This window comes from Carcharodon carcharias, chromosome 7 (assembly GCF_017639515.1).
Source record: "Carcharodon carcharias isolate sCarCar2 chromosome 7, sCarCar2.pri, whole genome shotgun sequence".
NCBI classification, from domain to species: Eukaryota; Metazoa; Chordata; class Chondrichthyes; order Lamniformes; family Lamnidae; genus Carcharodon; species Carcharodon carcharias.
In genome coordinates, this window is record NC_054473.1 from 178,856,481 (window position 1) to 178,869,319 (window position 12,839).

Below are 12,839 nucleotides of genomic sequence, written 5' to 3' on the forward strand. Positions count from 1 at the left end.
CACTCCTCCACCAGCTGAATGCAACAGCACCGACATTCCTTCTCGAAGGTTTGCCACTTCAAACAGCATCATGTAGGCAGTCACAAAGTTCATGGGAAAAGCTGCAGCCTCCGCAAATCCCATCTCATCTGGGACCTTGTACACAAACTCCATCGGTGTGCAGACCACTTCGCCCCAGGCACTGTAATTGACAAACGCCATGACTCTGTCTCCGATCTGGAACAGACAAAAAAATAATAAAACGACCAGCAGAACAGAGCTGACAGCAACCATGTTAGACTAATGTGAAACTAATATTAAAGCAGGGAGAAACTAACATTGAATCAGGGGCAGGGACTCACCACAACTAACATGAGCAAAATAAAAATATATAAAATAATGGCACTAAAGAGTGACAAGTCCCCAGGACCAGATGTTATTCGTCCTCTGGTTTTAAAGGAAGTAGGCGAGAATATTGTAGATAATCTTCCAAAATATTCTCAATTTGGAAACATTCTTTCAGATTGGAAAATTGCACATGTCACTCTGCTATTTAAGAAAGGTCATAAAGAGAAACCAAGGAATTATGGACCAATCAGCCTAATCTCTGCAGTCGGGAAACTATTAGAGCCCAGGAGGAATGTGATAGAATGCAGGAAAACGTTAACAAACTATCAGAATGGACATGTAACTGGAACTTTAATATAGACATTTATGAGGTAATGCATTTTGGTAGGAAGAAAAATTCCTTGGAAAATAAATATTAAGACAGCTACAGGAACAGAGAAATCCGGGGGTATAAAAACACGTCACCAAAAGTAGCAATTCAGATTAACAAGGGCATAAAAAAGCAATCATACCAGTCAGGATCACTTTGAGAGGGATAGAACTGTAAAGCAGAGAAATTACATTCAACCTGTATAGAACCTTGATTAGATCTCAATTTTTTTAATATCCTCTCATGGGATGTGGGTGCCACTGGCGAGGGCAGCATTTGCTGCCAATCCCTCATCGCCCTTGAACTGAGTGACCTGCTCAGCCATTGCAGAGGGCAGTTAAGAGTCAACCACATTATTGTAGGCCAGGAGTCACATGTAGGCCAGACCGGGTATGGACAACAGATTTCCCTCCATAAAGAGGACGTTAGTGAACCAGATGGGTTTTTACAACAATCAATGATAGGAGTCATGGTCACCATCACTGAGACTAGTTTTATATTCCAGATTTGTTAACTGAATTTAAATTCCGCCAGCTGTTGTGGTGGGATTTGAACCCATGTCCCCAGAGCATAAACCTGAGGCCTCTGGGTTACAAGCCCAGGGACATTACCACTACAACATCATCTCCGCTCACTTGAATCTGTCTGATCAGTCCTGGTTTCCATATTGTATGAAGGACATGGGGAAAGAGAAGATTGAGGTGTGACCTCATAGAAGAATTTCAGACTATGAAATAGTTTGGTAGGGTGAATGTAGAGAACAGATTCATTTGTGGGCATTATCATAACCAGGGGCCATAAATATAAGATAGTTGCTGATAAATAAATCCAATAGAAACTCAGGAAAATTTTTTTTTCATCGAGAGATATGGAACTCACTACTACATGGAGCAATTGAGCTGAATAGTACAGATGCATTTGAGAGGAAACTAGATAAGTATATGTGAGACAAAGGAACAGAAGAATATGCTAACAGGTTTAGGTAAAGATGTGTGTGAGGAGGCTCTTGTGGGGCATACGCAACAGTGTGGATATGATGGGCTGAATGGTCTGTTACTCTGTTATAAATAATCATTCTGGATTTGAATAAGAACTCTTGATTCTTACTTTAATACTCATTATTATTTTTCATTTTATTCTTGGTTGGAGGTTGGGAGGTGAGTGTAGCTGCCTTTACCTGCCTGTGCTCTTAGTGCTGGAATGCCCTCCCTAAAAGGACAGAGGGTGGCATAGAGTACTGTCATTGGACTGGCATTCCGGAGACAGAGGGTAATGCTCTGGGGACCCATGTTTGAATCCCACCATGTCAGATGGTGAAATTAGAATTCAAAAAAGTCTGGAATTAAAACTCTGATAATGACCATTAAACCATTGTTGATTGTTGTAAAAATCCATCCGGTTTGCTAATGTCCTTTAGGGAAGGAAAACTGCTGTATTTACCTGGTCTGGCCTACATGTGACTCCAGGCCCAGAGCAAGTTGACACTTAAAATACCCTCTGTAAACAAGGGCAATAAATGGTGGCCTAGCCAGCGATGCCTGCATCCAATGAATAAATGAAAAAAAAAGTTAAGAAAGTCTTCTCCACCTCTCTCTCCTTCTTTAGGACACTGCATAAGACCTTCCAAACCTTTACTCAGCTGTCTTAACCAGCTGGATTTAATGTGGCGCTGGGCGTCTTGCCCAATGGCCATCTTGCTGACGGGATGGGAGGTGAACTTGGGGGGAGGGGGTAGCGCTGTGGGGCCCATTGAAACCTGCTGGGCTAGATGTTTGGTGTGGTACTCTCTCGCCGCTGGTTAAATCCAGTGGCAGGTGGGATGAGACCTTAAAGTGATCATGAATTGGCCACTTAAGGGCCTCAATCGGCCCTTGGGTGGGCAGGCCTCTCAATGCCTCCCAATGCCTCCCCCACCACTGGTAACATTGCAGCTGGGGCAGGCGGGTAGGCAGCAGTCACAGCAGCCTAAGCATGGCACCCAGTTTTATGGGCACCGCTGCCTGCAAACTAGACCTGGGGAAAGGGGGTTACGATGTAAAATCCAACCCAATGTGTCCTTCTTTGGCTCAGAGTCCATTTGTACCACTCTTGTGAATGGCTTTTGGATGTGTTACTACATTAAGTTGATGTTCTTAATTTGCTCCCCAAGCAGTGGGTTGCATGTTAGGCTACATTTTTCCTACAAATATTGAGAATACTTAGTTGCTAAAGTGTGCAGCTGTGTCTCTGTAAAACATGACTGTGCGAGGAAAATTTGAAAATGATTTGACAATATTCCTGTACATGTAATGTTTGTCTGAGGGCAGTTACATTTTTTTGATCAACCTCACCAGTTGTGGTGCTACTTAGGGGTGGTCAAGACTTCAGGTCAAACAGCCAAAGAGGGCAAGAGGTACAGAGGACTAAGGTGGGTGGAGGGGATAGAAAAGTCCCTGAGTAAAGGGACCCTCAGTGAGGCAGTACCAAGTGCCTCAGCAGGATCAGGAATGGTTACAGTGGCTTAGTGGGGGTAGGTTGGAAAAATTCCTGAATGGGGCATGAGTTTTATTGTTCCCTGGTGCATTCTCCATGGTAACACTCCTACCAATCAGACTCCACTTGCCAACTAGTCAGCACTCTCTTCTCATGCAGTATCAATTGTTGTTCCCTTTAGAATTGGTATGATTGTGATTCTGTCTTGATGAGTGCAAATCAAAAAGCTTTGACAGCAGCATGTCTCTTTTTTCACCAATTTTTCAACAATTTGAATAGGCCTCATTCATTCCTAATCTATTTTAAAAGAATATTAAAGGCCCCCATTTTTTAAATCACACTACAATCGGACTAATGACCCTGTGGCCCATATTCCAAAATATGACTGAGCTCTGATTTTAGGAAAATTATAGTTTGTGCCTAACTAATACTTTAATAACTAAAACTTTTAATACCAAAGTTGCCATTTATTAAGATACATAATAATGGACATCTGAGGATGAAGATATGAAGACAAATGGCAAGTTAGCCTTTATTGCAGGGGTTGCAGTATAAGAATATGGACGTCTTGCTCTTGGAGAGATCTGGGTACTGTGTACAGTTTTAGTCCCCTGACCTAAGGAAAGATACACTTGCCTTACAGGGTGTGCAGTGATGGTGCACTACACTAATTCCTGGGATGCATGGGTTGAGAAGAGATTGAGTACAGTGGGCCTATATTCCCTGGAGTTTAGAACAATGAAGGATGATCTCACTGAAATGGATAAAGTTATAGAGGACTAGCCACGGATGCGGAGAGGTAGATTTTCCTGGCTGGAAAGTCTAGAACCTCTGGGACAAAGTATCAGGATAAATGGTCAGACATTTAGCACTGAGATGAGGAGAAATTTCTTCACTGAGAAGATTGCAAAACTTTGGGTTTCTCTACCCCAGAGAGCTGTGGAATCGACTGATCGATTTTGGGGCATTAAGAGAAACAAGGGATATGAGGATAGGGCAAGAAACTAGAGTTGGTGGTGAAGTTCAACCATAATCTTATTGAATGATGGAGTGGGCTTAATGGGTCACACAACCTACTCCCACTCCTATGTCAAATTCTAAAACAAGCTTACATGGTAAGAATTCCTCCAAGTTATGTACCTTTAATCACCTCTGCTATTCTTCTTTGGTGAAGTATTCAGCATATATTAGCTAGGAAGGCACATAACATTGTTTCTTTGGTGACAGCAGATGTATGTAGGTTGTTGAATAACATTACACATAAAGGTATTTCACAGCACTATTTACCGGTGTAATTCACTAAAATAAGACTGTCATATGAATACATTAATTCCTCCTTCACCAATATCAAGAAGAATTTCTAGGTTCAGTGACTGAATGGAACACCGTAAAGTGTATCTAAACTACCAGTGAAAACTGAATTCCACAAAGAAGCGTCATTATGTTAATCAGCGTAAAGATGCTGTGACACCTGGAAGGATCTTTCTCCTTTCATGTTTAGGTGTCAATTGTCAGCTGGGCAAGTCATATAGAGGAAATTCAGGTGGGAAGGGCTCACACACCCATGATGCAGCCTGTCAGTTTCCATCAGTCCTGGCAATTATTCATGCCCTAGCACAGAAGAGGCAAAGCTTTCCCCAACAATATAATCTTTGACAACAGAGATAAAAACAAAAAAACTGCGGATGCTGGAAATCCAAAAGGTCACCATAAAATCAAAGACTTTACAACAGGCAGCTCATTTGATCATGTAACTTTTTCTAGTTTTGTATCATTTTCACTTTGCTCATACTTTTTTTTAGGGAGCTCTAGTAAAGAGATGTGAAGAGCCACATGACATACAAGACAGCAAGCTTTAGATAACAACACAGCTTTTGTAAATCCAAATTTCACCTAAAGGCAAAACTCTGCATGTGGCCTTTGTAATTCTGACTCAACAGCCAATTTTGTTGTCTGCCACTAAATTATAATTACAGCCTGTGCGTGAGCAGAACACCGGTGCACTGAGAAATCAGGATGGAGATTTGGGACCCAGATTGCTGGACAGCACCAATTTTGAAAAAGGAATGGAAAAGTGGATGAGGTCAGTCAACAAGCAGGGATTGGATGGCATTGAGCTGGAGGTTTAAATCTTACAAGAGAAAGAAAAGACTGAGGGAGGGTCAGGAATTCTGCAATTTTCAGATCCTGGGAAAGAGCAATTAGAGTAAGAAATGGTGCGATGAATTTTGACAAAGGGAGGAAACATGAAGGAGGAAGAGCACTTGGGAATTTCGGAGAAAGTGAGGTTACTTCAGAGGACAATGATAGCGATATTGATGGATGAGAGAGGACAATACCAACCTCAAAGCCTTTTGCATTATCTCCCAGGCCTTCCACAATCCCAGAGCACTCAAAACCAGGAACCAATGGTGTCTTTGGTGGGTTTTCTATATTTCCTTGTCGAACCATCAAGTCTATGAAATTCAAGCCACTGGAAAAGAAGAAATTATCAAGTCAGAAGCGCAGCAATTGACCAAATATGAATCTCCTGTAGACAATGATGGAATATATAAATTTACCGACTTGACTAAGTTAGGTTGCAAAGTAAATGGTATAAATGCAACAAAAATCTTGCAGTGGGACATTGATAGAGTACATTTGTGGGAAAACGATGGAAAATGCAGTTCAACATGCCAATGTGCAAGGTCATCCACTTTACACGTAAGATAGATCAGGGCATTTTGCAAACAATGAGAAGTTAGGAACTGTGGATGAGCACAGAGATTTGGGAGTGCAAATACAGAAATCACTAAAAGCTAGCGGAGAGGCACAACAAGTATTGTGTTTAGTTCTGGACGCCACACCTGAGATTGGATATACTGGCCTTAGTGGAGGTACCACAGACTCAGCAGACCGATACCAGAACTAAACGGGTTAAAGTTATGAGGACAAGTTGCATAGACTAAGCTTGTATTCCCTTGAACATCAAAGATTAAAGGGTGACTTGATTGAGGTGCTCAAAATTATCAGATGAGTTGATAGGATGGATAAGGAAAAACTATTCCCGGTAGTGGGGAGGTTCAGAATAAGGCAACATAACCTTAAGATTAGAGCCAGGCTGTTCAGGGGTAATGTCAGAAAACACTTCTTCTCACAAGAATACTTCTTCCCCAAAAAGCTGTTGAGACGAGGGGGAGTCAACTGAAAATTTCAAAATTGTAATTTATAGGCTTTTGTTAGGCAAGGGAATTAAGGATGATACAACCAAGGTGGAAATAGTAAGTTGACATATGATCTAATTGAATGATGGAACAGGCTTAAGAGTTAAAATGCCCTCCTGCGTTCCTGCGTACACACTGCAGTGGCCGCCAATACTTTTGGAACATAGGAATTATTAGATGAATAAATCTCAAGGTCTATCTAGCTCATCTTCTAGCAATCTGGTAGTCAGGTGATACAATCATAATGGAGTTGCTGACCAATTATATCAATCACTGTCCATCAATTGGTTTATAACAAATCCAGACAAATGATATGAGGAAAATCCCAATGGTGGAGAACTTTGGGAACCATAGCTCCAAAATCACCCTTCCCCCAACTACCACCATGATCAAACCCCCTTAAGCAAACTACAATACCACGTCCCAGAGACCAGTTCCCAATGGAATCGTGGCTGGAGCATAAATTGCCTCTCATAATGCTGTATGGGCTAACTGAACACTTTGTTGTGGTTCAAAGCCAACACTTTGATGATTTTATTATTTACTCTTTCACAGATGTGGGCATCGCTGGCAATTAAGGCCAACATTTGTTGTCTATCTGCCCTAACTGCCCTTAAACTGAGTGGCATTTCAGATGGAGGTTAAGAGATAACTACGTTGCTGTGGATCTGGAGTCACATGTAGGCCAGACCAGGTAACAATGGCAGATTTCTTTCTCTAAAGAACATTAGTAAACCAGATGGGTTTTTACAAGAGATAATGACAGTTGTCATGGTCACCATTAAATGGGAACACTTTTTAAAAAATAAATACAAATCTACATTTTTTTTGCATTTGCCTGCATTTCCTGTAAAACGTTTGCAATCAAATTTGTTTACCTCAGGTTAGAATTGCACCCTTTCACGAGTGGAGATGCAGCAGCATCATCACTGGTGGGAGGCTGAAATGATCGTTTCCTTGGGCACTTCCCGTTATAAATGGGGGTATGAGGTTCATAAATGCCAAAATGAGGACAGAAAATACAGCTTTAAAATAAGGCTGAATTATTCCTGCACAGCCTTATGCAATTATTCCTCTGAGTCTAAATCTAATCCAGGAGGGGGAAACTTGCGGATTTGTACCCCTCTTTATTCTATGCACACTGCACCAAAAAATGCCTAACATGTGTTAGCTCAACACAGGGCAGGGATTAAATCTTGGAATTTCTTGCAGTGTATCCAATACCATGTGATTCATTTATCCACTAAGCTATTGAGTGAGCAAGGAAAAATATATCCTACTATACATTCTAATGGAGGAGGGGCAATATTTTCCGGCACTTTGTGGTCGGTTTATCAGAAAATCAAGAGAACACAGCCAGCAAATTTCCACTCAGCCACTGACTGCTTGGAAGACTCTACTGGAGGCAGGAGAGGTCTTTGATAAATAGTGTGGGGTAGATCTTCCTGTTTCTGCAACTGGGCCAATTAGGGAAAAATCTGTAGACGTAAGAGTGGTGCAGTCTTCCCATGATGTTCCTTCATTTATTGAATCCAGAAACGAAACTAATAAGCCCAGGCACGGGAACAAGAAAATGTAAGTGAAGTTTAAGCAATGATCTGGTGAATTATTTTGTGTAACGTGATTTATTCTTTGTGATTGACACAAGAGTGTAACTTAGCCTCAGCCAGTGGTAACTAACTTACAGCAAATTTCTCTCACTTTAACAAAACTATCAACCCTCCCATTTACAGTTACAAGACAGGCCACTGGATACAAGTAAGATGTATAAGGTAATATCACAGATAGCAATTGCTCCTGACAATTTCAGACAAGCCTTTTCAATTAGATCCCCTACTCTATAATTCGGCTGAGGTAGCCATTATACTCTGTGTACTTGCGTTGTAGTCTAAATATATTAACTCATAAATAATAAAATGCATTAACAGTACCAAAAAAAAAGTAAGTTTCTGAATGTTTTGTTTCCAGTTGTTTGATGGTGCTGACACAAGAAGCAGGCAGGTAGCTTATTTGTAATGCAGACAAGTTCTCAGTCTCATCTTCAACAGTTCTGATGTAATTAAGACTGCCTTCCTGCTGAAACAGTCAATTCCCTCCACTGCTTTGCTTGACTATCCATTATCACTACAGGAAGCACTTAGAATTGAAAATTCTTCTCCATAATTACACAAAATATGAGCTAAACAAACCATTTACTGGAGGTTTTTAGACATCCTTCCCTAGCCGTAATGGAAGAGCCAACAATGCAAGCAACATCTTTAAGATAGGAAATGTCCCAAAACAAAGGACTAATAGATGATAAATACTAACAGGAAAGAATTTGGGGAGGTGAGCTCCAGTCTAAGTGCTAGATGCTGAAGTAGCTTTTGAAGGCCAATGGATAGGTAAAGGGATTTGATAAGGTACATTTTCTCGCTCAAAAGTCTGTGGATGTTTTGCAGATTGAGAACAATAGTTTTTTTTTGGAAAGGGTACCAAGGGATATGGAGCAAAGGCAGGAAAATGGAGTTCAGGTGCAGAACAACCATTATCTGATCGAAAAGCAGAACAGACTGGAGGGGTTGAAATGGCCTACTCCTGTTCCTCATGTTCTGTAACAAGGCATTGGGATTAGAGAAAGAATTCCATTTTTTAGAGAATGAAGGGCTGAAAATACTGCCTCTAATGATACAGTGAAGGGAGCAGGGGATGTAAAGGAGGCCATAGTCAGACACAGAGGGGTGATAGGGCTGCAAGGACAGAATACAACACGCAGGCATTACCAAACAATGTATTAGGATCCTCTGCATTAAGATTCTAAGCTCAGACAGAATGATACCACACTCATACCATGGAAGCACTTTCAGTGGATAGGATTCCACAAATAAACTGGATCATCACTCTAAACTCACTTTTTTTTATAGTTTAGGTTAAATTTGGAAACTAGTGATGACACCAGAACAATTAGGCATGTACATGACTGAGAGATTGTCCTTCCCAGCAGAAGAGAAGTGCAGACACAAATCCATGTTTCACACTCGCTGATATCCATTTTTTTTTTTGTTGGTGCTTTGCCCAGGAGGCAAGACAATAAGCTAGCTTGAGCAATAAAATGGTAATCTCCATCAATGGAATGGGTTCACGATAAAATGGTGCAAAGTGTAATGAATTCAAAGGATCATTCATGACCCAGCTGTAAGTTGGATCTCCATGAAACAGTCCAGGCTCCTATAGTGCTAAGTTTTATTTCATTCATTCATGGGAAAAATCCTCATTTCCAGTGACAGAGCTAACTTTCTAGGTCCCATCAATGAGCCAGGCTAACATCTGTTGCTTTGCTCAAATATCAGATTACCAAATCTACTACGGGGTATCAGCCAAGTTTCTCACTCCCATTTTCAAAGTATGTCATCTTGAACTAGGGGTCACTGTTTAAAATAAGGGGTCGCTCATTTAAGACAAAGACAGAGATGAGGAGACATTTTTCTCTCTTCCTCAAAAGGCGGTGGAAGCAGAGTCTTTGAATATTTTTAAGGCAGAGCTAAACAAATTCTTGATTAACAAGGGGTGAATGGTTATCGGGGGTGGGCAGGAATTGTGGGGTTGAGCCATGATCTTATTGAATGGTGGAGCAGGCTCAAGGGGCCGAGTAGACTACTCCTGCTCCTAATTCATATGTTGAACCCAACGCAGCCTCAAAATGACTCCACTTATCCCACGCTTCTAATGAGAAGCTGTTGCTCTCATTAGAGACAGCATAGGAACTAGGTCTAATCTAGAGGATTAGAATACAAGATAGTAGAAGTTTCAGACAGCTATTCAAGGCCTTTCTTTTCTTTATTCTTTCATGGGATGAGGGCATCACTGGCAGAGCTAACATTTGTTGCTCATTCCTAATTACTGGGCCATTTCAGAGGCCAGTTGCTGTGGGTTTGGATTCACATGTAGGTCAGGCCAGGTAAGGATGGCAGATTTCCTCCCTAGAGGACATTAATGAACCAATGGGCTTTTTTTTTACAACAATCACTGATATTTATCACGGCCATTACTGAGACTAGTTTTCAATTCCAGATTTATTAATTGAATTTAAACTCCACCAGCTGCTATGGTGGAATTTGAACCCATGTCTGCAGAGCACTAGGCTCTTAGCACTGAACAACTAGTTCAGTGACGTTACCATTACACCACCAAATCCCCCTAGACAACACCTGGTGTACAATGAGCAGTTCTGGGCATCACACCTTAGGAAGGATATAATGGCCTTGGAGAGAATGCAGTGTAGATTTATGCAGACTCCAAGGCTTAAATTATGAAGAGAGATCACATAATTTAGGCTTATATTCTCTGGAATGTGGCAGGTTAAGGCATGATTTGATCAAGGTTTTGAAGATATTAACTAAAAACTATTTCTGCTGGATGGAGAGTGCAGGACCAGGCAGCATAGCCTAGAGTCAGGCCTTTCAGGACTGAAGTTAGGAAACACTTCTACACACAAAAGGGTGGCAGAAGTTTAGAACGCTTGGCCCAGCATCAGTTGTCATTTACAGACAAGTGTTATTTTGAAATCTGAAATCGATAAATTTCTATTCAAGGAAATAGAGTTAGGTCGCAGATCAACCATGATCTCAATGAATGGTGAAACAGGCCTCCATTCAATGGAAAGACCATTCGAGTGCATTTTCGTATTGCTCGCCCTTTAATTGAAAAATTAAAAGCTAGCCTTTTTTTTGTTTCTAAGCTGCAATTCGAAAAACTGCCATTGATAGGCATCTCGTTTTAACGCTCAGCCAGTTGCAGATCCTGTAAAACATGTTCCCATTACTTATTGTGTCAGGTGATGGTATTTATCTACCATAACAAATAAGATGTCCTGAGGTTAAGAGTGAAAGGAATCTAATTTTTAACGTGGTGGAATTGAACCACATACGGATATTGCCACTTGATTCTCAACACATGCATTTTTCAATGAATTAACACTGCTTGGTTCTGGGTGGCAGAGCAGAAATCATTAAAATGCTAACATCTGGAGCCAAACTACTTATTAATGTATGAATTGAATTGTAGAATGCTAGAAATACACAGCAGGCTCCATGGCAGCTGTTACAAAGAAAGGTCACCATCTTCAATGTAAAAGCCTCTTGTCAAAATCAGGACTCAGCAGAACACAGGCCTGACAGCACCCACAAAGAGAACAACTTGGAACTTTATATTGTCTTTAACGTAACAAAATGCCTCTAAGTAGTTCACCAAGGGTGAAACATAAAAAAGACAGACACCAACCTGCAGTAGGAGAAGGGTTAGGGGGAGGTGACTGAAGGCAAAGTTTAAACGCTAGGTTTTTTAAAGTGGCTTTTGGGGGCGGGGTAAGATAACAAGGGGAGGTTGTTCTAGATGTTTTCGGCCTAAATGCTTGGATGTTTTTCCAACCAAGGATGTGCTGGAGGAAGGTGAGGTTGAAAAGCAGGTTAGAAGAGGAGAAGGGGCGAGCTCAAGCTGGATGACACCAATATGTTCATTGACCTTCAAGGATACCAATAGGTCCAACAAGGCTCAAGACAGAGCTTCAGTCAGAGAGGAGGAGAGTATCAGAATTGGGCTGTTAGAATGAAAAGAGATGTGATGAAAATATGGTGTCAGGGACAGAGCCTGAAGAGAGAACATCACTGATGCTGTCAGCAGCACTGGGTCTAAGAGGGTGTCAGTTTGTGGCAAAGATCTGTGTTTGTAGATGATAAAACGGGAGAAAAAATGGTTCTGATGAAAGTACAAGGATAGTACAAGTCTGAATTCCCTGGTTCAAAAAGTAGTGGATGCTGAGTCAATTTATATTGTTAAAACTAAGATTTTTGTTGGGTAAGAAAGAAAGGCCTGGATTTATATAGAGCCTTTCATATCCACCAGATGTCCCAAAGCATTTTGCAGCCAATGAGGTATTTTGAAGTGGAGTCACTGTTGTAATGCAGGAAATGCAGCAGCCAATTGCACAGCAAACTCCCACAAACAGATAATCTGTTTTTAATTATATTGATTGAGGGCCGAGACACCAGGCCCTTCTTCGAAATACTGCCACGTGATCTTGTACGCCCACCTGAGAGGATACAAAGCCTAGTTTAACATTCCATCTGAAAGTCGGCACCTCTGACAGAGCAGCTCTCCCTCAGTGCTGATCTTTGTGTCCAATCCCCAGGCCCCTAAGCTTATTCTGAAGCAGTCATATTCAACTTGAAACGTTAACTCTTTTTTTTCTCTCCACAGATGCTGCCACACCTGCTGAGTTTTTCCAGCAATTTCTGTTTTTATTTCAGATTTCCAGCAACCGCAGTATTTTGCTTTTATTTGCCTCTTGTTCGCCCTTGCTCCCTACAAGGCAAATGCCAGATCTCTGCTTGGCCTAGCTTAGTACCAGAACAGGTAGGCATGTATGGAGCCTCCTGTTATATCATTACATGGCATCAGAACTCCACTGCTTTGTGGTGTTAGAACGTCAA

The 12,839-nt window shown here is 41.3% G+C and overlaps 1 protein-coding gene across 2 annotated transcripts in view; it reads right to left on the reverse strand.

Annotated features, from left to right (window-relative positions):
- Positions 1-12,839, reverse strand: part of vat1l (vesicle amine transport 1-like) — a 195,330-nt gene that overhangs the window by 178,293 nt on the left and 4,198 nt on the right. For both annotated transcript variants that reach the window (XM_041191346.1, XM_041191347.1), the window contains exons 2-3: positions 5,513-5,642; positions 1-216 (exon numbers count right to left, since the gene is read on the reverse strand). In XM_041191346.1, coding sequence (XP_041047280.1) covers positions 1-216; positions 5,513-5,642 — 346 coding nt within the window. The remainder of the gene's footprint in view (positions 217-5,512; positions 5,643-12,839) is intronic.